The sequence below is a fragment of the Sylvia atricapilla genome, chromosome 2, assembly GCF_009819655.1.
Source record: "Sylvia atricapilla isolate bSylAtr1 chromosome 2, bSylAtr1.pri, whole genome shotgun sequence".
In the NCBI taxonomy this organism is placed as follows: Eukaryota; Metazoa; Chordata; class Aves; order Passeriformes; family Sylviidae; genus Sylvia; species Sylvia atricapilla.
Window position 1 is genome coordinate 90,026,911 of NC_089141.1, and position 27,889 is coordinate 90,054,799.

At 37.5% G+C, this 27,889-nt stretch overlaps 1 protein-coding gene across 1 annotated transcript in view; it reads left to right on the forward strand.

Moving 5' to 3' along the window:
* The window catches only part of TUBGCP3 (tubulin gamma complex component 3), a 49,637-nt gene extending 22,049 nt beyond the window's left edge, over window positions 1-27,588 (forward strand). The window contains exons 7-22 of the mRNA XM_066313809.1: window positions 493-611; window positions 4,565-4,690; window positions 8,175-8,243; window positions 11,860-11,992; window positions 13,254-13,420; window positions 14,798-14,908; window positions 15,304-15,412; window positions 19,236-19,425; window positions 20,667-20,802; window positions 21,603-21,671; window positions 22,455-22,590; window positions 23,485-23,573; window positions 23,710-23,841; window positions 24,235-24,375; window positions 24,898-25,014; window positions 26,494-27,588. Of these exons, the coding sequence (XP_066169906.1) occupies window positions 493-611; window positions 4,565-4,690; window positions 8,175-8,243; window positions 11,860-11,992; window positions 13,254-13,420; window positions 14,798-14,908; window positions 15,304-15,412; window positions 19,236-19,425; window positions 20,667-20,802; window positions 21,603-21,671; window positions 22,455-22,590; window positions 23,485-23,573; window positions 23,710-23,841; window positions 24,235-24,375; window positions 24,898-25,014; window positions 26,494-26,652 (2,003 nt within the window). The 3' untranslated portion in view covers window positions 26,653-27,588. The remainder of the gene's footprint in view (window positions 1-492; window positions 612-4,564; window positions 4,691-8,174; window positions 8,244-11,859; window positions 11,993-13,253; window positions 13,421-14,797; window positions 14,909-15,303; window positions 15,413-19,235; window positions 19,426-20,666; window positions 20,803-21,602; window positions 21,672-22,454; window positions 22,591-23,484; window positions 23,574-23,709; window positions 23,842-24,234; window positions 24,376-24,897; window positions 25,015-26,493) is intronic.
* Window positions 27,589-27,889: the final 301 nt, after the last annotated feature.

Genomic DNA, 27,889 nt, shown 5'->3' on the forward strand with positions numbered 1-27,889 from the left:
GTGGCATATATGATTGCAAGCCACTATGAAATGAGCAGCTCTTCCTTCTGGATTAACTTTTCTTCTCCTAGGTGAATGTAGAAGAGGTTATTCTGTAAGTCTATTTAACAACTTCAACTGTTTGTTCAAAGAAAGATAAAGTTGCTGTGGGGCTTGCCTCAGAACTTGCACTGGTGCTGGATCACAAGAGATGACAAGTTTAAGAACTGGCCAATGTGTTGGTTAAAGTAGGATGTGCCCTGTGCCGTACAAGCTGACTGTTCTGAGAGCACCACAGGTGGCATTAGAGGCAGTAGAGGCAGTCTTGGGCTTTCCTGTCAAACTAAGAAGACCTAAAACATTTCTTTACATGTTACAAGCAGAAGGCTTTATAGTTTTTATAGTTTTGGAGTTTTTTGGCTATGCATCTAAATAGCTCTTCAAATTGCAATAAAAACTAATTGTCTCAACAAATCTAAATACTTGTTTTGTTTTTGTTTTTTTCTTTTCTAGGTTCTGTTGAAATAACGGAAGCAAATCTTGTAAGAGATGTTTTATATGTCTTCCAGGGAATAGATGGCAAAAACATCAAAATGTGCAATTCTGAAAATTGCTATAAAGTAGAGGGAAAGGTACTGTATGGTGACTTGTATTTAATGTGTGAGCAGAGAAGTATATAGGGGAAAAATAGCTGTGAGAAACATGTAAAAAAGTTAAAATATTTTTACAAGTCTATAGTCCCTCTGCCAAATGTTTTGTTTTGTGCTGGTTTTGATTGTTTTGTTGTTGGGGGTTGTTTTGTTAATACAGCAGAGTGGTTTCAACAGTAGTAGTTCAAAATCGATTGGGTAGATTAGATGCCAGAAAGTAAATGTAGCATTTCACAAGACGTGAATAGCCTCCCAGCTCCTAATCCAGTAGAAGGACTCTTAATTTCTGGCTTTGAGGACTTCTGTCGACATTTCTCCTTTTCAGTGTGTAAGAACTAATATAAGCAGATAAAGGCATTTAACTGCATTATTATTGAATTAAATTTAACAGCTTGAAAATGGATGGATAGAATGGATGCCAGCCACTTGATGTTACGGGCCTGATTACAATTATAAGTGATTCGATGCAGATTACTTAGGAAAGAAAGGACTGGTGGTAGAACTTAAGAAAGGCCTGATGCGAATTTGAATGAAGACATCAAATGGGGGACAAAAGAACGGGAGACTTTTCTTTAAGGTGGTGAGATGTTAAGCCTATCTGTAATTTAAAAAAACCCCAAGAGTGTGATTGAGTCAGCTGAGCCAAGAACAAAAAATGGCCCTAGTTGCTTTAGCGTCTTCACATTCAGTATTTAGACAGTACAGCTTCAGAGTTCAGTTTCTGCTAATTGTTTTTCATGTTCTTGTTCAGATGGAAAGATAATGCTTTCAATTTTTTCTTATATTAAAAACTTTCTACTATGCCAATATTACATAGTCCTTAAATGGCAGGGAAATTACTTTTGGGGCATTTCATACGCCAAGAGCATGGTAGACAGGTCTTAATCTTGATACCTGAGCTAATTTCCTTTTTTCCTTTATAATAGTAGCAAAAAGTGAAATGTATAGTTGTTCAACATTACTTTACAATGACATTACAGCTGCTTAATGGAGGGATAAATGGAAAAACTTGACTCTTGTTAAATAAGTTAAATCTTATTAATTGAAAGATTCTTAATCAATATCTGCCTGTTGGTGATGCAAAGTTTGTAATTTGTCAGCAGCTTCACTGAGTAAATTATATTCCATATATGAGTTGATACATGGCAAAAGAAGGGTAGCATAATATATTTATCTAGAGTAATGTGAAGAAAATTTAGTCAGTGATTACAAAATTGACAATGGGTTTCATTGGTTTTCTGTGTAGCTTTCATATCCAATAGGCTGGTTTAAGGTCAGAAGCTGTTTTACTTAGAACTTGTAATTCAATGAGTTTAAGTACTGACCGCAAGCCGGCTGAGTAATCTTTCCTGAGAACTTTGTCTTCAGTTATTTTTGTGAAGTCATTAACCCTCATTCTTCCTTACTTGTACTTGGTCTGAGCTACCAGAACCAGTGAAGATGAGATTATCTGACTCACCAGAGCTGCAGCTGCAACTTCTTCTGACAAACAAGGAAGGCCAAGACCATACCTCCTCTAGCTGTATTGACTGAACATTAAGCAAAATAGTAGTCAAGGCACATAGTTCTCCCTCAGCTAACACTCTCATTGTACACAGTCTGGGTTGTTGGGTTCTTTTTTTTCCAGAAAGAAACACACTCTCTAAGGTGCTATTCTTGCTGAATGTTTCTGAATCTTATTGTAAATATTAGATCTGGTGGTGACATTCAGCACTGAGTAAGATAGCAGCTTCTGATTTGATTGAAGACATACAAATGTAATAACACCAAGCCAACTTTGCTTGTTCCTTATTTAATTCCAGCGGATGTGTGTTGTGCTCAGTGTTTGCCAAGTACTCTGTACTTGCAGAATTCTAAATAGCTTTTTTGTCATCTCTTTGGTTTTAGCTGTGGGCAGGGTTTCTGTGTCCAATTATGCTTGTTTGGGCTGGAATTTACCCTACAGAAGTTGTTCAAGAAGTTAGAGCTGTACCTCTGTGGGTAAACAAGAGGGCCAGGGACAGAACTCTGGTCTTACAACCAAATGCTGCAGCCTGGGTGAAACTCAGACTGGTGTGGATAACACACTCTGACACTAATTGTTATCTTGGAGAATGCCTGTACTGTTAACTAAAATGTTTAATGAAGGAAATTGATTTCTAGTTCTTTGGCAACTTAACTTAGAACAGTTCCTTGTTTTGGTTTCAACTGTTGAAGCTGGCTGTCAGAGCTAAGATTGTCTGTTGAGGTGAGACGGTCCCAGCTGCTGTGGGCAAAAGTCAGTCTCTGCCTAGTGGTCTGTATGATCAGTCATATTGTTTGGGGATTTTTATTCAATGAAATTTTGAAGACTTGATGATAGTGTTTTTGAGTAATATGGTGAAAAATGGAAGAAGAAAATCTCAAGTAGGAAGTCTCTTATCTATTGGTAATTTAGAGGAAGAAATGTGCTGATTCAGATGAAGATTGTAGTGGTAGCTAAATAGGATGTTGGGACTAAGGCAGGCTTGCAATGTGAGTGAGATTCTAGAAGAAAACAAGAAACAGAGTAGAAGAGTTCAGAAGGACGTATGAAACTGTCTTGGTTTGGCAAGACAGGTATCTGCCAGGTAAAGCTGGAGTTTCCCTTGGAATGAAGAATGTAAAACCCCCCTTCCAAATTATTATAATTTTGCAATTAAGTGCTTTTCAGGCAAAGATTTGGGAATAGGAATAACAGTTCTTTACTAGAAATACTAAGAATACAAATGCAGTAGTACAAAAAACAAGCAAACAAAACAAACAGAAAATCCTAGAAATCCTGACAAAGTCAGAAATACAACCTGGCACCCTGTTGGTCAGGGTGTTGGAAGCAGTCCAAAGGAAGCCCTCCTGGAGTGCAGATGTAGTTCTGTTGGAGTAGAGATGGTCCTGTAGAAAAGGGTCCAGTAAGACCCTCACTGATGGCTCCAGTCTTCCTTCCGGGAATCCAGTGGAAAACCAGAATCTGGTCCCCATGTCTCAGTTTTTATCTGGGTAGGAACGGTTTGGCTCCTCCCACTGAGTGGAGCATCTCCCAATGGGAGGATGTGTCTTGTCATTGGTGAACCTTGATGACCCATTACCAGAAGATATCCTCTTGGAGGAGATAAGGAATACTGAGATGATGTAATATGTCATGTGATTGGTGAGCCTTAATGGCCCATTACCAGAAGATATCCCCTGAGAGTGGAAAGAGATAAGGAACACTGCCCCACCTGGTTTTAACAGCTGGCCCATTATCAGAAGGCAGCTGCCCCTCTCCCCCCTGGAGTTACAAGAGACAAAGAAAACACCTCCCCAACTGCTTTCAACAGATGGAATAGAATAAACATTTTTTGGTTACATAAACCAAGACAATAACTTATAAAAGCTGTACTTAACCTTGGAAGTTGGGTTTCACAAGTTTGTGTTTCTCATGCCTAGGCAGGCATTGGTTCATTTATTTTCTATTAAAGGTTTCTTTCACATGTAGCAGTAACTGGTTATTTTGTAAAAGCTTTTTCATTAGTTTCAGTCATTAACATCTCTGCTACAGCTCTCATATACTCAGTCTTGCTGATTGTCAGTATAAGATAAAGTCTGATATTACAACATGAAAATGCAGACTTCTTCCTTTTTCTGCAGACCATTTTGTTATTGCCATAATTACCTAAGGTAAAAGGAGTGTATGAATAATGTTACATTAAGATTTCCGAAAGAGAAGGTCTCTTGCCAGTAGTTTGTTGTTGCTGCCTTTTTAAAGTATGTGTGTATAAATATAATGCTAATTACATAGTTGTCTGCTTTTCTGCAGTATCTGAACTGTAGAATGTAAAATGAATTGTTTCTCAAACTGGCTTTTTTGGTCCTTTCCAAAAGAGGGACCTTTGTGAAGAAACAAGTATTGCTGTGGCATATTTGACTTAATTGCAAACTCATTTCTGTTAACTTTATAGGTAAGCTTGTCTAAATCTCTCCGAGATACTACAAGTAGACTTGCAGAGTTGGGGTGGCTACATAACAAAATAAGAAAATATACAGACCAGAGGAGTTTGGATCGTGCATTTGGACTTGTGGGACAGGTGGGTCAGCTAGAAAAAGCACTCTAACTACAATATTTGGTCTTGTTTGGCTAAGGAACTACTGAGTAAATGCAGTGCTAGAATGATGCATGAACTCTGGAGCTTGAATAATTCATCATTTGATTTACTCCTTTTGTGGATGCTGCATTCGATATGGGTGATAGTCAGCAGGCAAGGAAAGGGCATTTGCTCTTGCTGATCTTAAGAATTTGCCATTGCAATTTGTAGCTGGAAACACTCATAAATTCCTGTTCTTAAGCTCTTTTTTATAAAAATCAATATTTAAAATTTATTCATGCATGTTCATAAACATAAACATTTCTTAAATGGGATGATGTCATCCCTGAGGTAATTGATCACCAGTTCAGTTGTTAGTAACCTGTGCAGGAGACATTCTTGTCAGCTATTGTTGATGTTCACATGTTAGTACTGCACTAGCATACATAAAATGTAAGTAGTCCATTATCTTCTGCCCTTTCTTCTGAATACAGCATCAAAAGAATATTAATTTCTGTTTTTATAGGTTTCATCATCATGATTTATAGTCTACAGTAACTTCACTGCTGCTGTAATACCCAAAACCACATTTACTGCTAAGACATTCCTGTTTCCTCTCACTTGCTCCCTCTGTAAAACTGGATATTATCCCTTCTGAGTCGACAGAAATGTTATCCTTGCCTCTAGCCATAACATCCTACCTAATCTGCCAAGAAATTGAAGTGCTTCTCCCTTCAATCTAATTTTTCTTAAGAGGTCAGTAGAGACACTGTAGTGCTTCCTACTTTTCTAATGTTTTATTCTGTTCCATTCTGTCTCTTACTCTAAGTAACCCTTCTAGTTACGTATAAATAATTATTTTTCTTCTGGTCCAATGCTGATTTCCATGTTTTATATGGTAGTGCTACTATGTATGCATTTTCTTTGGATTCTCCCCCTTATATCTGAGTGAAGTTTTATTCTTTATCTAGAATTGTGCTTATTTTTGCTGTCTCTGGCTTTAATCTTCAAGTTTACAGAAAGGGGAGAACTTTATATCTTCAGGGAATTTAAATGTACAGTATCGTGGCTTCCATATGCAGGTTTCACATCCTGTGCAGAAAGCTGTGCAGTTAAGTTACCTGAATCTGCATAGCTTTAATGCTGCTAATTTTGCTTGAGGCAAGCACTTGTGTGCCTTTCTAGGACATAAGCGTACAAATAAAAACTTATATTCTACTTTTGCTGTCAGTGTCTGGGCACAGAGAGTATGCCTTCATGCTCTTCATAGCTTTTATAGCTGAGAATTTCAGGTGCTGCACACTGTGCATTAAGGAATTTAGCACAACAGTGTATATTGTTATAAAATATCTTTTGCTTAATGTTCTGAAAGAATGATTGTGTAAACCCCTGTTTAAACCAGATGTAGAATAAGATTCTGTCACCTCTTTTATTATGATTCTGGTGACTGGTTTTACCACACAAAATGTCAGGTATTAACATTAGAAGTAGAGATATACCAATATATTAGACCTTGCTGATTAATATCTAAGTTTTACTTTGTCCTCAGAAAATAAGAAGAATAATCGGCAGTTAATTATAATTTAGCTTGTACTTTGGCATTTTGCCTATTTAGATCCAGTTGAGCTAGTGGGCATTTTAATTTTTTTCACTTGAACAAGCATTCTGTTTTCTTCCTCAATTCTCTTTTGCAGCAGACCAAATCAGAATTCTAGGATAATGTCCAGTTTTCCATAACAGTTTGGGAAGCAAAAGTCTCTGGTTTGTGACACAAGAATTGGTACTGTATGTAAATTTTAATTTGTAAAGCTTCTCTGAAAAATTTGTGACCAGTTAAATTCTAAATCCTTTTGACTACTAAATTATTAATGTTAGTGATAACTGTTCTTTCTTTTTGAGCAGAACAATACCTTTGATTGTTTTCTTAGAGGTTCTGCTCTGCCCTCTATCTTGGCAAGTGCCACTTTAATAGGTTCAAAAATTTACTGGAGAAGCAAGTGAGAAGAAATGAAGAGTGGAGTTACACATAAAAGAATTCCTTTTTGCCCTTCAGTATCCTCTGGAATAAAATAAATGTCAAATTTCTTTTCAATTTACAACGTTGAGTTGAAGAAAGGAACCTCCTTTCCTTTAAAAGGATACAATGGCAAGATTAATGACTTTTTTTTTTTCCTAGGCTTCTTAGCTGCTTAGCAGGAAAGAAGATTTATTTTCTCCTTATGCTTCTAGATATTATGTCTGCCTTTTACATACTCTAGTGAATAAACATTTCAAGGTTATGGATTCTTTCTACAAAGTTTTCCTTATTTTTTCCAAATTCTTTTGACTTTAATTTTAAAAGGTCTTTAAGGGAAAAGCCTGAGAAATTTTCTCATTAAAAAAAATGGATCAAAATGCATATCAAATTCATTAGCTGAGAGTTGGTTACAAAATTCTGAAGGATCTGTGTGTGTGCGTAGAGTATTCTTTCAAGAAACTAAATAAATGAAAAGCTTTTGGCCTTTTTGGGGGGGTTTTAAAGTCTTTTTTGCTTAGTCCCAAATTATTGAGCTGTATTTTTAGTTCTGTTTTGAAAAATGTGTTGCATGCATTTTTCTTGTTTGTATGTTAGGTTAAGACCATTGCAAAAGTAAAGCAAGATCTCCCCTAAACTCTGAACTGTGGAAAATATCACTAAACAAGTATTATTTCAGGAATTGTTTTTAAAATTTTTCTTGATTTTTTAAACAACCCAATGTAGCTGTGCTTAGAATTGTTTTATATAGAAGAGTTTTTGCTTTAGTTCCGGCCTGAATTAACTTCTGCACATTTTACAGATTTCTGAAGACAGACTTTGTGTTATTCATTTCTTCCATGTCAAGTGAAGAATCATATATAACTGTGAATTGATAAAAGGTCAAAAATTTAGAATACTTGATCTGGCACCGCTTACAGGGAGCATTTTTTTGAGCGTTGTGTTTTCTTGTTCATGTCATGTAGTCTGTACTGAAAATGTAATGATAGTTGCCTAACTTCTGTGTTCTGTTACAGGCCTTCCTGAAATTTAAATTCTATTGCTTCACTGCATACTGTAGCTTGCATGATTTTTTTTTTTTTTTTAAAAAAATCTTCAACTGGGTCATGTTGTAATTTGTACGTCCCTGTGCTAATTATTAATGTCATTACTGAAATGATCTATCTACTTGAAGAGTTACACTTGTCATAGTTTAATCTGTTGATAGAATTAAGGAAGTGAAAAACAAGATCACTTGATAATGTGTATGAATTCTTGGAAAAGGCATATGCAGCTCTTAGGGAAGCGCTTGAACTTACATTTCTCTCTGAGTTGGCTTTTATGCTGAAACTTGTAAAAAGATTCCCTTCAGGAAATTTCTGACTATGTTGGAAGTGTGGTGATAGAATTAAATCAGAAGGATTTCTCCTGATTACGTCTCTCTCTTTTTTTTTTTTTTTTTTTTTCTCCTTTATTTTTTTCTCTTTCCCTTAGAGTTTTTGTGCAGCCTTACATCAGGAACTTAAAGAATACTACCGACTTCTCTCTGTTTTACATTCTCAGGTAAGTTAAGTGGTATGTATTCAACTTTACTATTTTGTTCTATGTTATCTAAATATCTCCTAAAAAGGTAATACCTACCTATTCTGTTAGAATGTAAAGGATGTATAGCAGTTTCTGTTGACAGCGAACGTAATTCTCTGTTCTAACTTACAGTTCTTACTTCTTAAATGTATGTGCCCTTGAATATTTTTCTCTTAAGAACTCACTGGTACTTGATGTGTTGCATAAGCAAGGAATACAATGTGTATTTCTAAGTCTCTGTCCCTGTTTTGTATCCTTTTTGTCAGTTTCATCTTGCATAATATCTTTATCATTCGAATCCCAAACAGTGTCACACATCCTTGAGGAGAAAAAAGCAATCTGTGTTTCCAGCAGTGCATGATTCAGCAGCTAGTAATAACAATTTCAACTTTTTTTCTTTGTGGGGCAGTTTGTACATTTTTTTCTTGTCCCTTTGTATTCTGAGAGTAAAGATGTCTGTTCTGCAGATGTTTCAGCATTTTACTATTTTTGTGTAACATATAGACCAATTCAGTGCTGATAATCTTGCAGTTTTCCCACAAATGTTTGTAGGTATGTGCATCCAGATGCTGTCTCTAAAATAAAAATTAATATTATTCTTCTGCTTGCCTTTTTTAAGGGGTTTTCAAGGGGTTCATTACTTGTAAAGGTGAAAAATTTATCCTGAGAATTGACCTAAAGCTAAATTACACTGCCTTTTAAAATTGGATCTTCAATAAACTCTTTATAGTTCATCATAGGCATTTGTTAATGTTTTCAAAGCATCTGTTCCTTTTAACTCACTTGTAGTTCCTGAACGTTCTTGACTTTTAGAATGCCTGTTATATATACTTTTTGCTTGTTTTTCCTGTCTATTATCCAGTTATTCCCTTTATAATTACTTCTTGCTCTGTCCAAAATGTGTTTTCTCTCTTGGTTTGCTGGAGCTTTGATTTATTCTAACTTCTAAAACTTCTTGACCATTAAAATACTCATCTACTTTGAAATGCAGTTTTGTCTACCTTCCCTACTCCACCAAACCTTTCAAAAGAGATGAGTAGGGTGGGAGGGAAAGCCTGTAAGGAGAAAACAAAAGTTCTAGGGTTACTTATTTTCAAACTGCATTTGCCTTTGTGGTGGGTTGACCCTGGGCAGCAGCCAGGCACCCACCAAGCATTTTGCTCTCCTGTCTCTTGAGGAACGGGGAGAAAATAGAAGGAAGACAAAAAGACAAGTCAATCAAGTTAGTGACAGTTTAGAATGGAAAGCAAAAGCTGTGCGTGCAAGCAAAGCAAAGTAGGGAATTCATTCACTACTTTCCATCAGAATGCAGATGTCCAGCTGCTTCTGGCAACTAGGGCCTCAGGGCACTTAACACTTGCTTGGAAAGACATGCTCCATCACCACAAATGTCCCTATTTCCTTCTCCTTTCCCTGAGCTTTTTTTCTTGAGAAAGCTTTTTGTTCTTCGTAAGCTTGGAAATGGTTTTCCAGGATTAGTTGCCATCCCAAGGAATAAATTGAGTTTCACTGAGGTGTAGTTTTATGGCTTCTCCTTCTTGGAGAGAGGAGTGACATTTGCTTTCTCAGGGTCGTCACAAACCTCCTCAGATTGCTGTGTTGCAAAAATAATGGAGAGTGGCCTTGCAGTGACATTGGCCAGCTCCTTCCCTCAACACTTGTTGGTGCATCCCATCAGGTCCCATAGACTTCAGCATGTTCCATTTGTTTGGTATACCGCTGCCTGATCGTTCTCAGCTCAGTCTTCCTTGTTCCAGACTTCTCTTCTTATCTTGACATCTTGTGTCCCCAGCACCAAATCTTACTGAAATACCAAGGCAAAAAAGGCATTAAATACCTTAGCATTTTCCATTTTTCCTGTCACCCCTCGTCTAGCATCATTCAGTAGCTGGATACACATTTTTCCCAGTCTGACTTCTACTGCTATTCTTATTGTTGCTCTTCACAGTCCTTGCCAGATTTATCTTCAGTGTTAGAGTTCGTGAGTGCATTGAGCATGCTGATTAAATGCATTTTCATAGGGAACAGTCAGTACAGTGTCAGCAATGCTTTGCTGCAGCAACAGTCTGGAGTTTTTGGGGAATCTAGGTCCCTCAGCACCTAACTGAAGGGGTTCCCAGAGTCATGTTACGTTTAGATTTTCAGAAGCTTCTGGCAACATTTCTTCCCAAAGACATCAAAGAAAAGGAGATCCAGCAATGGAGGAGAGATTCTTCTGTGACTTGAAAGGTGGAAGGGCTTGAAGGTCACACTGCAGAATGGACAAACAATCTGTACCTTTTATCTTCTTGGAAACATGTAAAAAATTGACTTGAAATTGAGTGTATGTGGCATTCTTAGATGCAGGAGGTCATACAGCTTAGGAATTGTTAACTGCATTTCTAGAGAGCAGTACAGGCATACAACAACAAGAATCTTGTCAAAGGGTTCTATACTCTCTTTATAACTTTTTATTATGTCTTCAGAGCTTCCCCTGAGCATGTTTCTGTCCTTGAATGAGTAATCCTGAGCATACTGTCTACTATTCCATAAGCGTCTCTGGTCTTTTTCTTGCAGGTTGTTTTCACATTGTCAGCCCATTTAAAAATGCAGTTCCATGATGAAGATGTACCATGTCTTCCCTAAAGTCAAAGGGTGGCTCATGTATCTCTCTTATCATTGCTGATTTCCAAAAACACCAAAGAAAAATCCCAGACATGGACCCAGGAGCATTCGGAAGCAAATGAATTTAACTGGCTCTAAGACTGAACTTAATGTGGATGACACTAGTCTTAAAATTAACTAGTATGTTGCATTTGGCTAAAAAAAAATGTGCTAGATGGGAAAGCACAGAGTGGGTTGGTTGTCATATACCAGAAACAGCATCTTTTCTAAGAGATTATCTCCTTGTACAGTTCTAGGAGCTTGCTTCTGTATTCTTAAGTTGTGTTCTTGTCCTGCTTATTCCATCCGTACTTGTTTAAGATTTGCATTTGCAGCTTGGATGCAAATGTTTGACATTTATTTTCCATGGTGTTAGAAGAGTCATGGTAGTCACGTTATAATAGTTTTTTTTTTATTGTAGCTTTTAAAGTTTGGTGTTTTTCTTTTAATGTAGCTATTACTTATTCTCACTATAAGGCTTATATAAGTTCTGATGGCTTCTGGAGGAAGACATGGAACAGAATTTGTCCCATATTGAACTGCAGTAAGCTGCTTGTGCAGTAATACAAAGTTTACATCCTATGGCCTGCCTTTCCTTTCCTTTACTCTTTTTGAGTATCTCTTGTTGTCTTTCAGGATCTCTTCTTTCTTTTCCTTTGCTCTTCTTTCTTTTCATGACTATTACCTTGCTGTCTTTTTACTTTCTTGGTCTTTGTGCTTTGTCTGCCTTATTGCACTTACGTTTGTTTCTGTTTTTTCACCTGTGCTCAGGTCTCTGTTTCCGCTAAAAATTGACTCTGAGGTTTTGGCCCAGTGGTTTGATGAGAGAATACATAACACTGGGTATATTTCAAGCGCATTAGTAAAAATCTGACTTCAGAACAGACTGTGAAACCTGAGTTCTGCTTCAGTTTTGTTCTTTGACATGTCTTTCTGTTTCTGACTTGATCAGTTACAACTGGAAGATGATCAGGGCGTGAATTTGGGACTTGAGAGCAGTTTAACACTTCGCCGTCTTCTAGTCTGGACATATGACCCCAAAATAAGGTTGAAGACCCTTGCAGCACTTGTTGATCACTGTCAAGGTCTGTTTAACATTTATTTAATATTTCTGGGGATGCTGTATAACTTTTGAGTAGTTAGAGGTGGGTATCAATAATATTAGTGTTTGTTTGGACTTTTTTTTTTTTTTTAGAAAATTTCAATTAGGTAGTTCAGATTCTCTTTTAAAAACATGACAAATTATAGTGCTGTGTCAATACATTGACTTCTTACTTTTTTAAAACTAGAATATGGTCAAAGAATTCAGTTATAAGCATGCACTTTGCATATTATTTTCAGTTACTCAGTTGTCTTTCAGAGAATGGTACACTGAAAAAGCCCTACTAATACGTTATGAAATGGTTGGCTTAGCTTCTTCACTATGTATGAGTATTATGCAGTTTCTCTATATATGATGACATAGAGGTGTCATTAGCAACTTGTCTTCAGATACATGTGAAGCAACAAAACTTTGCAAACCTGCAAATATCATGATTTTATTGGCAATCCACAAGAAGATGCTGGGGGGAGTTGTGTTGGAGTTTACCAAAACTTTGGCCAGTAGCTGACTAAACTGACCAGTAACTGATGCTTCTCCCTGATGGTACTTCAGATTTGTGAGATTGTAGCCCTTTATAAAGAGCATCTTAGCAAAAAAAAAAAAAAAGCCTACAATACTTGCTTTACCTTGGTTATTGGAATTCATAGCAATTGTTTTTAAAATGGTCTTTACTTTTAAGAGATTCATGAAAATTTTCAGTTCCATGACCTCTGCTGCAAGGAAATGGTAAGCTGTGTAGGATGGCAGCAAAATCAAATATTCAATATTTATTAACTGAGTTTTTTTGACAGTCTCTTATTTTTCAATTGAAAGAAGGCAGGAGATATTACCTAATGGAACTATGGAGGCAACTGTAACCAAGAAACAGGAAAGCTGTGTTTGTGTGCGTGTATGCACACAGAATATCTGAGTGTGTCAAGTACAGGAGAGAAGGAAAACATTCTAAGCCTCTTTTATTGCTTCTCTGGAAGCATAACATCAACCTCTGTGTGTGATGCCTTGAATTTTGCATTCCTCTAAGCTATCATAGAGTAGAGAACTCTGCTTAATTCTTTAGTGAGATTATTAATTCATGCCTTAAAACCTAGGAATTCCCTGATAGCAATAAAAAAAAAAAAATCTACTTTTGCTACGTTTTCAAATTGATGACACATGGGTAGCTAAAAACAATGGCTGCTAAATTTAAATCCTGTACATATGGTTTTCTTTCAAATGTTTCTATTCCTCCCCCTTTCTTCTTACAGGGAGAAAAGGTGGTGAACTAGCCTCAGCAGTTCATGCCTATACTAAAACAGGAGATCCCTACATGCGATCTCTGGTTCAGCACATTCTTGGCCTAGTATCCCATCCTGTACTGAACTTCCTTTATCGCTGGATTTATGATGGAGAGCTGGAGGATACATACCATGAGGTAATGTATGTGCTACAGTCAATATTTCATCTCTTTGCTTTGTGGTGTGATAATCTGTGGGAAGCTTAGAGGAGAATTTGAAAAGTAGAGTATGATGAAAATGTATAACATGAGTAAGCAATACATACAAAAACAACCTGAAATATCACTCTCTTCATGAATTCTTCATGAGTTTGATATGTGCAGGTTGCGATGTGTTGTCTTCAACAAATCATACTTTGGGTGTGGTTAGTAGAGTCAGAATGGTGTATTGACAGTAGGTACTTGTTTCTGAAGGCAAAACAATTCCTCTGTATCTTTTCTTGCTTACTGTAACAACAGTGATGTATACAGAGTTCTTTGTTCAGAATGCAAGCCTTGTATTTGGAATGAAGCTCAGAATATTTTTCTCTGACTGTGTACTGTTATCCTTGATAAATAAGTTCAGTCTGTCAAATGTGGTAGAAGAGGTTTATGGTTCCAGAATAGAAACTCTAAGTTATTTCTTGTGACTTCTGTTCACAAGTTCCAGTAATTGTCCTTTTCATTCTTTGAAATATTTTTTATGCTTTTCTAAATTCTCTCAACACTTTCCTGTCTCTAACCAGTACAATCTTTTTAAACTCATTAGATTTTTTAAAAAAACCTTTTTTTGTTCCAACAAGCCAAAGAATAATTTTTTTAAAATTAGTTGAGTTCTTCTGATACAAATTGGAGTAATTTTACTCAAGAGTCAAATATGCTGTCTTGGAATGTCCTTATTTTGGTCAAAATTTAAGTGAGTGACAGCTGATCTTTAAGGTCAGAATTGTGTAAAATGTCTATGAATCTCTTTTTAGAAGTGTAAAATAGACTCCTTTTTTCCCAGATACTCCCCAGATACAATGTTTTGTCTTTTTTGGATTTTATGTAGTTTGTTAGCTCTAACCTCTGCATGTGCACTGGAATGCACATGTTCTTGAGAACACTGGAGTGTTCTTAATACTGAAAATTATTGTTGGATGTGTTGTACTGAAAGCTGTAATTTTCATCTGATAGGCAGTTTTGAACAAAGACAATTAGTCATTCCTGGGGAAAGTGGTATTTGGAGGCAGTGAAGAAAGTTCATGTCCAGAAAATGGGTGTATTGTTGGACAGGATGAAGATGTAATCCATCCAAATTTCACTTCAACAAAATTAATAAAATGCTTTAGATTTTTACAAACGAGAATTTCTCTTGGATAGAATTGAGAGACTATAGCATTTGATCACTGTATCAGCTGCAAAATTTTGGGGAGCTTTTGGTTTCCTTGTGGTTTTTTTTCCTCTGCGTCTGTTAAAATAAGAGGAGTATTACGTGGAACTATAGGTTAGAGCTTACATTAATTTTTTGCTTTTAATTTTTATTTCAATCCTCAGTTTTTTGTAGCTTCAGATCCTACAGTTAAAACTGATCGGTTGTGGCATGACAAATACACTTTGAGGAAATCGATGATCCCATCTTTTATTACAATGGAGCAATCAAAAAAGGTACAAATCTAAAAGTTAATCTTCTGGTGATTTGTTTGCCCTGTGCTGCTGCTTAAATTTCTTTTGAGAAAATAGAGGCCAAATTTAACAAAAAATAATAATCTCAGGAATTTTAGACTTGTTTGATGAGAAAGGCTATAAGGCTGTTTCTCCTTTCCTTCCTCTAATTGTTAAACTTTGAGGAGATCTCAAGTAGGGGGAAAATAAGTTTTTGCTTAAAACCTTTTCATATTAGCATTGCTATTCTCAATTGCGATGATTGGGATTGTGAAACTAAGAGCACAGAAAGATGACAAAATACCTTGTCCTGGTGGTTGTGGATGGCTTCTTTGTTTGGTATGTTGGTTTTTTTTCTTATAAGCAAAGCACTTTTTTAAAAATCCCTTTTTGTTCAGGTCCTTTTAATAGGAAAATCCATAAACTTCTTGCATCAAGTTTGTCATGATCAAACTCCATCTACAAAGATGATTGCTGTTGCAAAATCTACAGAATCTTCAAAAGATGGTACAGTATTAATATTATTCAGTATCTCTCCTTTGAACTGACCTCCCATAGTATACATGGCTTAGACTGTTAACTCACTTTATGGATAGTGGGCTGGAAAGGAGTACAAAAATCCCATCTGCCCTAAAATATGGATAATTTAATGGATACTTTTTGTTACAAAAAATGCATGTTGATGCAAGTGTATAATTTTCTTAATTTGATAGGTTTGCTGGATGATTGTTAATGTACTGAATTTGTGAATGAAACCATTAAAAAAAAAAAAAGTCTGCCTTCAGCTGCTTCAGCTGGAGTAGGAGCAGGGATATTCTTGAGCACTGCAATAAGAATTTAGTATGTTTGACTTCTCATCAAATATACTCCATCATACAACTCCATAATACTGAGTTAGTTTTGTGGTTGAAAAATAAAAATACTCAGTTAGCTTTAAATAAAGAGAATAAGCAATAAAAACAGAACAGAAGCCTTTCAAGCCTTTCTGTAAATGTGCTATATCAATATGTCAAAAATAACTATTTGGAAGGTTAGTATTTAAATTATTTATTTAATTATTTAAAATTGGGATTGCCAGCTGGTGAGCATGGAACCAAAACTTAACTATTAGAATTCCTTCAGGTTATTTTGTTTCATTTAGAATAGATCCCAGTTTTAATGAACGAGAGCTTATATACCATTTGTGGTTATTTTTTGGTGGCATCTTTGTTGCAATGAAATCAACATTGTTATGATGAAAGATAGCAAATAGTAAACATCTAAACCAAGGAGACTCCATGTCTAAATACTAAGCAAAGAATGTGTAGGATGCTGCTACATCTCAGAGGAAGGACAGATTGCTGCATTCGAGTGGAAGTGGTTTTTGCTACTGTAACTTCTTTTGATGACTTGTTTAATATACTTGTTGAGATATCACTGGTGTAAGTTTTCTGATGCCAACCATCTAAATATTTTTCTATGAAATTCTTGTTTTTGAAGAACATACTTAACACTATATAACATAATATTGCTTATATGTAACTTTAAAGCTTGTGTATGTGGGTTTGTTTGGTTTAGATTTGTTGGGTTTTTTTGCCTCCAGATAACCTTGGATTAGTTTTAATATTAACTCTTCTGTGTGGACTTCTGGCATGAGTACCTCCATAAAAAATGTTCTAGTAATAAAAGCCTATTCATATCTGGAAGAATATGTCTTCTAATAATGTGATTTTTGTACCATGTTCAGTGCTTGCTTAGTCAAAGATAAGCCTAAAGTGCAGAAAAGGGTCAGGGTTAAGTGAATAAGGGCTGTATTTGAACAATCGTCTTGCCAGCTACTCCTGGGAAAAGGGAAAAAAACATTCTTTGGCTGCACTACTTTCACCACTTTCTCCAGCGTTTATGGTCATGCTTTTCCAATATTTCTTTGAATTTGCAGTTGTTTCTCTCTCTTCATGATTGAATGGAAGATCTGCACAAATACCTGTTTCTATTATGTAGGGGATGAGAGCTTCAAAGCACCTACATTATCTTAAGTGCTGAGAATAACTATTTGAGACAAAAGTGTAGTTTTAGAAATAAGTTACTCTATCTGCAGTGTGCTGAAGGTGTGCTGAACTTACAGTTGGCAGCCTAAATACCTCATGCTATTGAATTGCTTTAATTCTGCATGAAACTGCATTTGTGTTTAGGGCATTTAACCCCTTTAATCCTGAAAGAACATTCTATGTCAGGGACATTGGAAATGCTTCCTTTTGTGCTTGTTTGTGCCATCTAACAATATCCTGAAAGTCCCTTTAGATAATTACTTATTATTAAGATCATGGAAAACTAGGATGCCAGCCTGAGTTCTGGATGCTTTTTCTCATATCAAATCTGAATATTTCGCGGATTTGGCTGTATTATTCATTTCTTTCATTTGCTTTGGAACCTTAACTATCATGTTTCCCCAGTTTCCTTTTGATGCTGAAGTAATGATGGTGTGGAAAACTGAACATGAATTAAAACAAAGAAGTCTGACATAACTGTGTAGAAGTTGATGGGGAATTGTAGTACTTGGGAGAGAGGAACAGTAAAAAAGGCCAATAAAGTGACCTCAGCTCCAACACGTAGCTGTCTCCAACATGTAGCTGCCTGTAGTTTGAGGACTTCTGGACTAGGAATGACACTATATTCAGTAGCAGCTCATGCACCTGCCTGTCAGTGCTTTTAGTCTGACGCTTTCTTTATCCATTTCTGGCTTTTCAGTGTTCTGAGATAATTTTGCACAGTTTTCAAAACTTGTGCTTTGGCCTTGTGTTTGTAGATGTAAACAACCTTTTTAGCAGTTTTGCGTGTTAGATAGGATTGTGCTGTGTTTTGTCTGTGCTGGAGGCTGTGTGTCTTATGCAGAGGTGGTGCATTACAGCTACATATGTAAAATTGACTTTCCAGTCTGAAGTGAAGGGCTGTGGCCAGGTTACTTCCTTCAAGGCAAGAGGATCAGTATTAAGGAAAGGGGAAGGCTGCTTTTTCTGCTTGAGATAGTAAGAAGCTGAGACTGTATCTCAGAGCTACTGCTTAGACATGCTCACCTCTGTGTAAGTGGAGACAGGACCAGCATGCCTGACATGGTGGACTGGCCATAGACAAGCCAGTGCTAGTGCCTTGGGCCAGTGCTAGTGCCGTGGGCCAGTGCTAGGTCCAGACTCTGAGTCCTGGGGCTGAAGAGATTAGCTAATAACTCTTTCTGGGTTGGCTTGTTCACTCTCTTGTTTTGCCCTGTAAGTCTTGCAGCATCTTGAGAGAAGGCACTTGCACTTACTGCAGGATGTTTTAATTTCACGTCCTTAAGGCTGATGTGTGTTACTTGACTAAATAGTATTTCCCTAGTCTAGACATTTTAAATACAGCATTGTATTATAAAAGCGCATCTCTTTGACATCTTTTGCACTTTTTGTGACAATGGAGAGTTTAATTGGTTACTGAATGACAGTTTGGAAACCTCCAGGAACGTCAGTGAGCCAGACATTTAGGCTTCTCTTCTTAAAGAGTGACTTCTTCATTAGATCCACTGCTTTTTTCTTCAATTCATAAGTATTTTATTAACTGAATAGTTAAAGTGGGAGTATATCCTTTAATGCTGAAGAAGGTCTGAATTTATGATAGCTGGCAATCCAGTATTTGGAGTATGGCTCTGTGGTTGCCTGAAGAGGAGGCCACAGTTCTTGCTATCTCATAACAGTTTTACTGGAGTCCCTTTCTCTGTGAAATTTTAGTTGTAGAAAACAGTGAAATAAACTTCCTACTACTATCTACTGCTTCCTGCTTTCTGTCCCTAAATTGCTATGCATGAAAGATGGAGAGAAAATATCAGGTTGCTGGCTGTTCCCCAGGTAACGCGAGCATATTCCCTTTTCTCTCATTCTCTTATCTATGGAAACTCTCTTCTGCTGAGTGTTTTAACATTCTGATTCTTCGATTTATTTTTCCCAGCACCCTTAGAAAGAAGTGCCTTCTGATTTAGAATCTGCCCAACAAAGATTTTTCCTAATTCTGCGCTTTTTGATCTCCATAAACTATTTGATTTGTAAACTACAGTATTTCAGCAAGCTTAAAAATCCCCAACTTATACATAAAAAGTGACATAACATGAGCTTCTACTGGAAAGTACAATCTGGGCACAGATTAAACAGAATATTGTTGAAGTATAGGCTGCTTTAGACTTGCTTTTGCTTTGGCTATGGCAAATGTATAACACAGTGGATCAGAAGAAATGGCAGTTTTTCTGTTTTGTGTGTTTCAACTCCAAAGCTTGTTTGACACAGTTTTTGAAAACTACTAATTTAATTTTATTTTTATTTTCTTTTAGCTGCTGATTTGTTCACAGATCTGGAAAATGCATTTCAAGAGAAAATTGATGCAGCTTATTTTGAAACCAGCAAATACCTGCTGGATGTTCTCAATAAGAAGTACAATTTGCTGGAACACATGCAGGCCATGAGGCGCTACTTGTTACTTGGTCAAGGAGACTTCATTAGGCATTTAATGGACTTGCTCAAGTAAGACAATAGGAAGGGTAATTATGTTGAATTTCTGATGATTCTGTGCATGATCAGCACAGAAACTGTTTTGCTTTTTGAAGAGGACTCTCTAAGTACCTTGTTCAATTAAATCTTAGAGTAGTAACTTTAAATTCTATTTGGGGTTTAATTTCTTTGACCCTGAAGCTTAAAATTTCTTCTTCCATTTTGATAAGAAGTACATACTGTACCAGTTGACAAAGTCTTGAGAAGTAGTACTAATACAGATATCTTCGTGTTGGCCCTGTGACAGCCTCAAGGATGTTGGCATTTCTCTTGGTTCTGCAGCAGGTTTAAGCAGAAGAGTTCTGCTCTTGATGCCACTGATTAGCTTGGCTGTAATTATTAGGCCTCTATATTTGAGATGCAAAACACTGTATTAAAACCCTTCAATGCAATTTTAAAAACCTAATTGATTCCACTGGCTTCTATTTCAAGCACTCAGATGCACCCACAGCTCCTGATTCCAGTTCTTAAAGAGTACTTGCAAGCCCACTTTTACATGCTGGTGCTCCTGATGTAACTTCTTCAATCAGAAGCATTGGCTTGCAAAGCTTTTCTTTGATCTATAAGGCAGGCTTTGTAATAAAGCTTTCATTAACTTGTTTGTAAATCAAAATCAACAGTACATGGCCACGCTTTTTATTGTGAAGCAGAATGAGGTTGGTTTGTAGAGTCAGTATTACATTTGAGGCAGAAACAGTAAGAGGCTTTCCATATTCTAAGGGAGAGAGGGATACTACAAGAGTTGCACATTGCAACCCTTTGGAAAGTTACATAGAGGGGGTGGGTTTCTGTGTTTTTGCCAGCACTTCTGAACCTGTGAGATGGCTATCAGTAAGTTTCTCAAAACTGAAGTGGAATTATTGGTTTGATGTGCTAATGATGTAATCTGCCTCATTTAAGATGTCAATGCAACTCAAATTACAGGCTAGCTAAACTAGCAGTCCTGGTAACTTCAAATTTCTAGTGTTAAATGAGGGTTAAGTTACTCCTCATGCTAATATTCAGGAGTGTAGCTGCACATGAATAGGAATATTCTGTTCATACTCTGTGCAAATATTTTGCTCACTGATTTTCTTCATGATTAAGTCTGAAAGAGTAATATGAGAAGTTTTGAATGTCTGTTAGAAAAGGGTTTTGCTGTGTGCTGAAGTTACTACTGAATTGCTGCTGCAGAGTAATTCAGTAATGTGCTATGGCTGTTTCATAACTACCAGGCCAGAGCTTGCACGACCAGCTACGACCTTATATCAGCATAATCTGACTGGAATCCTGGAAACAGCGGTGAGGGCCACGAACGCCCAGTTCGATAATCCTGAGATTCTCAAGCGATTGGATGTTCGACTTCTGGAGGTCTGTTGCATCATGGTGACTCTGACCTGAAACATACCTTTGTTTGTATGTATACATGCAGACATCTATATGAAACAAAATTTTTGTGTGTGAGTACGTTTCCCCCCTTCCTTTCCACTGAAGTTTACTTTGAGTAATACAAGGATCATTTAGTAAGCTGTCTTCTTTTTACTTTCCCTGTCTATTGTCTATTTGTATTTCAAGATGTGGATTTACAGCCATTGGCAATACAAGGTTGAATATTTGGGGCCTAACAGAAATTGATGTTGGTGGCCCTGATTTGAGGTTCTCCTAACTGCTCTTAATGCTATTGCTCTTACAAGATTTGGGGCAGGAAAGGGCAGGTTGGCATGTGTGCCTCCCTCTTGCCTCTAGTTAAAAAAGGAAAAGGAATGAAAGCACATTTCTTGGAAGAGGCCTGTGTTTAGAAACTTGAGTCAATTTGAAAGCTTCAGTCTCTGAGGTGAGACTTCAGTGATGAGCTATAGCATCTGAAATAAGTCTTTCAGATGCCAAAGACATTTTTTCTTACCTTTATTTTCCTTTACTAGGTACACTGGAGATACACTGATGTTGCAAACATCAGTATTTGTGTGAAATCATACTTACGCTTATATAAAAGGGTTTGACCAATTTTTGCCTAATTGCTACTTTCAACAAGAAACTCCTGTATCTTTTGTTGATGTGGATGCTTGTTTGCTCATAGGTCCTTCAGAATGAAAGAATAAGCAAGTAATGCTTGTCTTCAGCTTTGGTATGCTCTGACTATACCCTGATGGTAGCATATCTTTTTAATACAGGTATCTCCTGGGGACACTGGATGGGATGTCTTCAGCTTGGACTATCACGTTGATGGGCCAATAGCAACGGTAATGTCATACACTGTTGGCTCTGAATGTGTTTTGGGTGCTGAATTAAATTGCTAAATGTTTTTTTTTTAATTGAAGTAACCTTTTCTTTGTTCTGGAGTGTGAAATCAGAGATTTCTTATTTTGCATCTAGGATGTAGCCGCTGTATAAACAGTTAAGCAGAAGTCTCAGTTCTTACCAGCTAACTGTGACTGCTGAAAAGCTACATTTAAAACAATCATTACTGAAAAGCAGTAATTCATTTGTTTCAGCACAGTTTTTAGCAAGTACTTAATAAATTGAGTGGCCCTATTCTTTGATAATTGCTAGTGCGTAGGTACTAATTTGGGAAAATTTGCAAGGAACTGAAGAATGTCTTTATGGAGAACTTATTTATGCTGTCTAAATGACATTTCATAGGTAGTTGCACTGTGTATCAGAATGTATTTAGCCTCTATAAAGAACTTCCTTTTTGAGCAGGACAAACTGAGTCTGACCAGCAGAAGGAGTTTTCATATTCAGCTTTAAAAGAGGCTTAGGCTTTTTAATGTTCACCCTTCTTACACTTCCAGCAGTGCTCTCTGTCTACTTGAATGCTAGGTAACTGTTCAGCCCTCAAGGGAGGGCCTTGCCAAAACCTCTGGGATTTCCAGTAAGCTTTTTTTTTAAACTTTTTTTTTTTTTTTTACAATATTTACCAATAAACTGCATGGATGAGGTAAGATGGATTGTGAAGAGGTCCTTGGTACTAAAGGACATATGGTTTATCTATTAATTTGTACTGTATTTTCTTTGTTTTGTAGGTATTTACACGTGAGTGCATGAGCCACTATCTAAGAGTATTTAATTTCCTTTGGAGAGCAAAGAGAATGGAGTATATTCTTACTGATATATGGAAAGGGCACATGTGCAATGCAAAGCTTCTGAAAAGTATGCCAGGTGAGAGTTGTCCTTGTAAAATGGATATAGATGTCTGCATCTTATTTTAAACTGTGTTAGGGGGGAACGAAGTGTCTGATGAATGATGGTCAGATTAATTTTGTGTTTTGGTGCTTGTCTTGACTAGCTGTTTAATGGTAGATGATGGTGATGATGATGATGAAGGTAAAATAACATAATTGTAAATGGAAGTTTCTTATCTGTTGTTTTACTTAATCCTTGGTCTCTGTCTTGAAAAGTTGCACTAACATAAGTATCTTTATGCTGGCCAAGTTGTGAGACTGTAGCTCTTCCAATCTCTTTGTATTCATCTTCCTTGATGTCTTATTTGTACCCCATGTCTCCCTCTTTCTTATGCTGTCTGTTAACTATTAAGCCTCATACATGCAGAGTTCTGAATTTACTAGTTTTACCTTCCCTTATTCCCTCTGGTTTTGTTTAGCTAAGAACAGAAGAGGCTAAGAAGAAAAGTGTGTTTGAGAAAAAGTAGGAAAGCTCTGAAATGTAGTGCCTCTGGTGTATGTTTCATGGACTGGGACTTTTTGATCCTATTTCTCAGCTAGAGAATATAGCCATATTTGTGAGCATCTGTAGTTGGCTCACTTTTGATTTTTTTTTTTAATCTATCTATGTTTCTTTCAATAAAAAATAAGTGTTGAGAGTTATGCTTCTTTATGGCATAGTAATACTTAGAAATTTCTTATTTCATAATCAAGAGTTTTTGATGGATGGGAGAGGACATCTGGCTTCAGAAGGTCACTGCTGCTTCCATTTAAGATTAGTGGCTGTGTTATGAAGTATTCAATTTGGTGAAAAAAAAATGTACCAAGCTGGTTTGTTGGCTGTGCTTGTCCTTGCAGTCTTTAACATGCCATCTCTTTGGATTTTTTACAGAGCTCTCTGGGGTGCTCCATCAGTGTCACGTTCTGGCATCAGAAATGGTCCATTTCATTCATCAAATGCAGTATTACATTACATTTGAGGTATAACTCTACCCACTCAATTAGTTACTTAGAAAATGAAGCACTTGTAATATTCTGTATGTATTTTGTGTCTTAAATTTCAAAGAGCTTGTCATCTAGCAAATCAAAACAGCCCAATCCTGTATCCTTACTCCAGGTGCTTGAATGTTCATGGGATGAACTCTGGAACAAGGTCCAACAAGCACAGGACTTGGATCACATCATTGCAGCTCATGAAGTTTTTCTGGACACAATCATAGCTCGGTGCTTGCTGGATAGTGACTCCAGGGTAAGTCTGGAGTTTGCATGAAACTTTGTTCTCCTTTGCATGAAATTGTAACTTTATGATCTTGGCATAAATTCCAGGAATGACCTTCTTTAACATTGTAGGAGCAAAGGGAAAAGTAATTTTTATTCCTCTGATTTAAGATTTTATAGTGATAGGTTCTGTACCTACTGCCCAGACATAGTGAGACATGTTGGATGAAACTTGCTGTAGTGTGGGCCACAGCTAAGAGCCTGTGTGATCATGGAGCGAGTGACTTAGGGCTTTGCAGAACAGTCTCTCCAGCTGTGTAAAAAGGATCTTTTCCTTTTCCAGAGAAGGCTGATAACTTAAAACTTTAAGTTTTAACTTTATGTGCTGTACAGCTGTTGAATTGTTTTGTTGCCTGTTTCACAGGTACTTCTCAACCAGCTTCGTGCAGTTTTTGACCAGATCATTGAGCTCCAGAATGCTCAAGATGCAATGTACAGAGCTGCTCTGGAGGAGCTGCAGCTGAGGTTGCAATTTGAAGAGAGGAAAAAACAGCGTGAGCTTGAGGTACAATAAGGATATTTCTAGAATGTAAAAATGAATTGAGGATTTTAGATACCATGTAGACGTACAGTAAAAATGAAAAATGTAATTGGGACAGATGTAAAAGTCATCAGCAGTTGCTAGTGACTTCAAGCAAAATTGTTGAGTGGTGGTTTAAATTTTTGTCTTACCCAAAATCTGACTTTATTTCTCTAGTGGACTTTGGAGGATGAGAATTTTAGGGTTCTTTTAGATGAAGTAAATGAAACTTTTGCAAAAAATGCTGTAGTTCCATGTCTGCCTCCCTGCTGCGAGACTGACATGCAGTGTTGGTGTGAGATTTGCCTTGCTAGTAAACCTAGCTTTTTATGTGGTATGCAACCACCAAAGGGAGGTCTGATAGTTTCCATATTGGAGGCTCTGTGTCTGACTTTCTATGGCAATGGTTGGTGTTTATAAAGCTGATGTAGTTGGGCAGAAGGTGGCCCGGTTAGTAACTTGAATCATGTGATGCTTCACCTCTTGACTTGTTTGATTTCTGTGTAGGGCAAGTGGGGTGTAACTGCGTCAGAAGAAGAGGAAGAGAACAAGAGGATGAAAGAATTTCAAGACTCAATACCTAAAATGTGCTCACAGCTGCGAATACTCACTCACTTTTACCAGGTGCCTCTTGAATTATGTTTTTCTAAAACATGCTGAGCTTTGTGTAGAAATGTATTTCAAATATTGAGTAGGTGTAACTTCTGTATTCATGTGTGTGCAGTTGGAGCTAGGTCTTTGTTTTTTTCCTTCTTTTCTTATAAGCCTGTGTTCACTGTTTCATAGTAATCAAAGTTTTGTGATCATTTATGTTCCCCTGACAAAGGAGAGGAGTTGTTTCATGTAAGTTGTTTTCTTCCTCCAGTAGTGAAAGTAATAGCATTTGTTTGGTATAGTCTGAGGGGGGAAAAAAGATAGAATTCCTTTTGCATTCTACTTTTTCCTCACAGTCTTTGCAAGTCATAACAGTCTATTAAAGACTGCAGAAAGTTTCTTATTAAGGGCCTAACACTTATTTTTAAGCTCACTGGAGTGGGCAGTGGATAAGATGTTTTGGGGAACATGGGCAGGCTATCTTCTGTAAAAATTTATTTATTTTTTTGTCTTTATTATATCTGATAAACTACCATTCTCCAGAAAAATGAGCCTAAGTCTTAAAGTGTAGGTTGTAAATAAATTGTTGTTTATGTGCTCTGCAAGATTGCAACAAGTTGACCATATAGGTTTTGCCTGCTTGGACTGTAGTCATGCTGAGCCCTACTATTGATTTTCCACACAGGATTTCCCTGGCCAGCATTGGTCATTTTTGGAAGTAATGGAGTGGTCTAGATATGGGCATGTTTTTGTTAATATTTATGGAGATTAGGAATGAGCTCTTCAAGTAAATCTTCCCATCTTCTCAAAGTCCTCTCCTTTCCTGTGTCCTGCAAGGCTCCTGCAGTCACATAGCTAGGAGAGAGCCAAATGGGAAGACGGGATGCAGAAGTGTGCCTCTCACATGCCAAGTGCAAATCCCTCCCCTAATTGCTCCAAGTGCAGAGTCCAGCTGGGTCTGCAGCACTGACTGCCCTCCTGGGCGCATGGTTTGCTGTTCTGGGCTGCCCCGTACTGCTCTACAACCCACATCAAATGGGTATGTTTGAAACGAGCAGTGCTCTAATGCTGGGCTGGATGGCATGGTACCTACAACATGGACTCAAGACGAGGTCTCCTGTTGGCACAAGTCCATCCATCCTGAATCCATCCATCCCAAGGCAGTGGCACACAGAGGCAGCTGCTCTGCAGCTTGGGAGCCTTCAGGCAGATGGAGTGTGCCAGCAGGGCACAGGGATTGGGGAGCATACTTTAAAAGACCAAGTGTATTTGTGCTGGAGACTCTGGTATGCGTGGCAAATATTTGAAAAATAAAAAAGCTCTGGGTTTTTGCAGAAAGTTAACAAATCAATATGCTGGGTTCATTCTGTTGGATATGAACCCTTGTGCTTGCCATTTCCCAGATTCTCTCTGCCCGTTTACCAGGTCTGTGCACCACCTGATATTCCTGTGCAAAACACACCAAGGGTGTTTTCTCAGCTGCCTCTTGGGTTTTTCTTTCCCCTTCAGGGCATCGTCCAGCAGTTCCTGGTCCTGCTGACCACCAGCTCTGACGAGAGCCTTCGGTTCCTGAGCTTTCGGCTGGACTTCAACGAGCACTACAAGGCCAGGGAGCCGCGGCTGCGCGTGTCGCTGGGCACGCGGGGCAGGCGCAGCTCCCACGTGTGACACGGCTGCCGAGGGGACAGCGCGGAGCGGGGTGACATCGGGCAGCCAGACTGCGTCACCCGGGCCTCCAGTGCTGCAGGCCGCGTGTCCCCGCTCAGTGACTGTGTGACACTGGATAGCAGGAAGCAAAAAAAGCAGGGTTTTTTACACTGATGTTTCTAGAATTACCGGACTGTATGGGCTGATTGAACCTCATCCAATCAACTTGGTAAACCATCCTTTTAAACAAGCGCCAATTTTATTTGAAGCTTTCTGAGCTTTTTCCACTGTAACTTGGGTCTGTGTCAAAGAAATCACATGTTCTTTTGTTATAGAAAGCACCATTTCCTTTTTTAAAAAGAAAATAAGAGGGTTATTTTTTCTATATGTACTTGTTCTATTTGAAGAGAGCTTTTGTTAAAGCCAACAGATCAGGACCCAGACCTATTGTCCTTGTTAAGAAGCTATACAGCATTTCATTATGCTGATTTTCCGTGTTGTGATGTGTTTGACTGTGTGACAGACTTTGTATCAGGAGACATAAAGTTATATTTAATTTTTTGTTGTTGTTTTCAAAGTTAAAAACCTGGAATAAAAATATAGTGGGGAAATTTTATGGTTACTGTACAGGAGCAAACTACAAAAGCAGAGTAAGGAGTGTATCTGTTGCACACAAGATCTAAAAATGAGGTCAAAGCCTCAGTACTGAAGGAAGGTGTTGGTTAAGCTTGAATACTTAATGTTCAAAATCAAATATGTAGAAACAAACTGACTTGGCTAATGTTGAATTCATTGTCTTCTCTTTTCCTATTTTTTTCATTGTAAATATTTATATATATTACTGTCCAGATGTTGGGGAGAGGGGGATTCTTCTTTTGCAAAGTTGTCATTATATCAGGTCATTTATTATGTTCCACAAGCGCGAGCTTAGAAAAATAAAAAGACAATTATCTTTCACACACGTGTGTTGCTTTTTGCAAATGAAAGTTTATGAATTTTTCACAGGTTAAGAAAAGAGAAGCTTCCAGTTAGAAGCGTATTGATTTATAGAACCCTTCCCATTGAAGGATTTGGTACTAGTCTTACTTGCACTGAGAGTTGTGTGTGGTTCATTAATTAACAATTACCCTCAGATCAACCAGGTCTGTGGCCTTTTTTGCCTTTTGCTCTCATTCTGCTTGAACCCTTGGGAGTCAAAGGCACCTACCAGGCCATGCAGGTAAGGCTGCTTTGAGTCATCATGGCAGTGAGCTCTGGA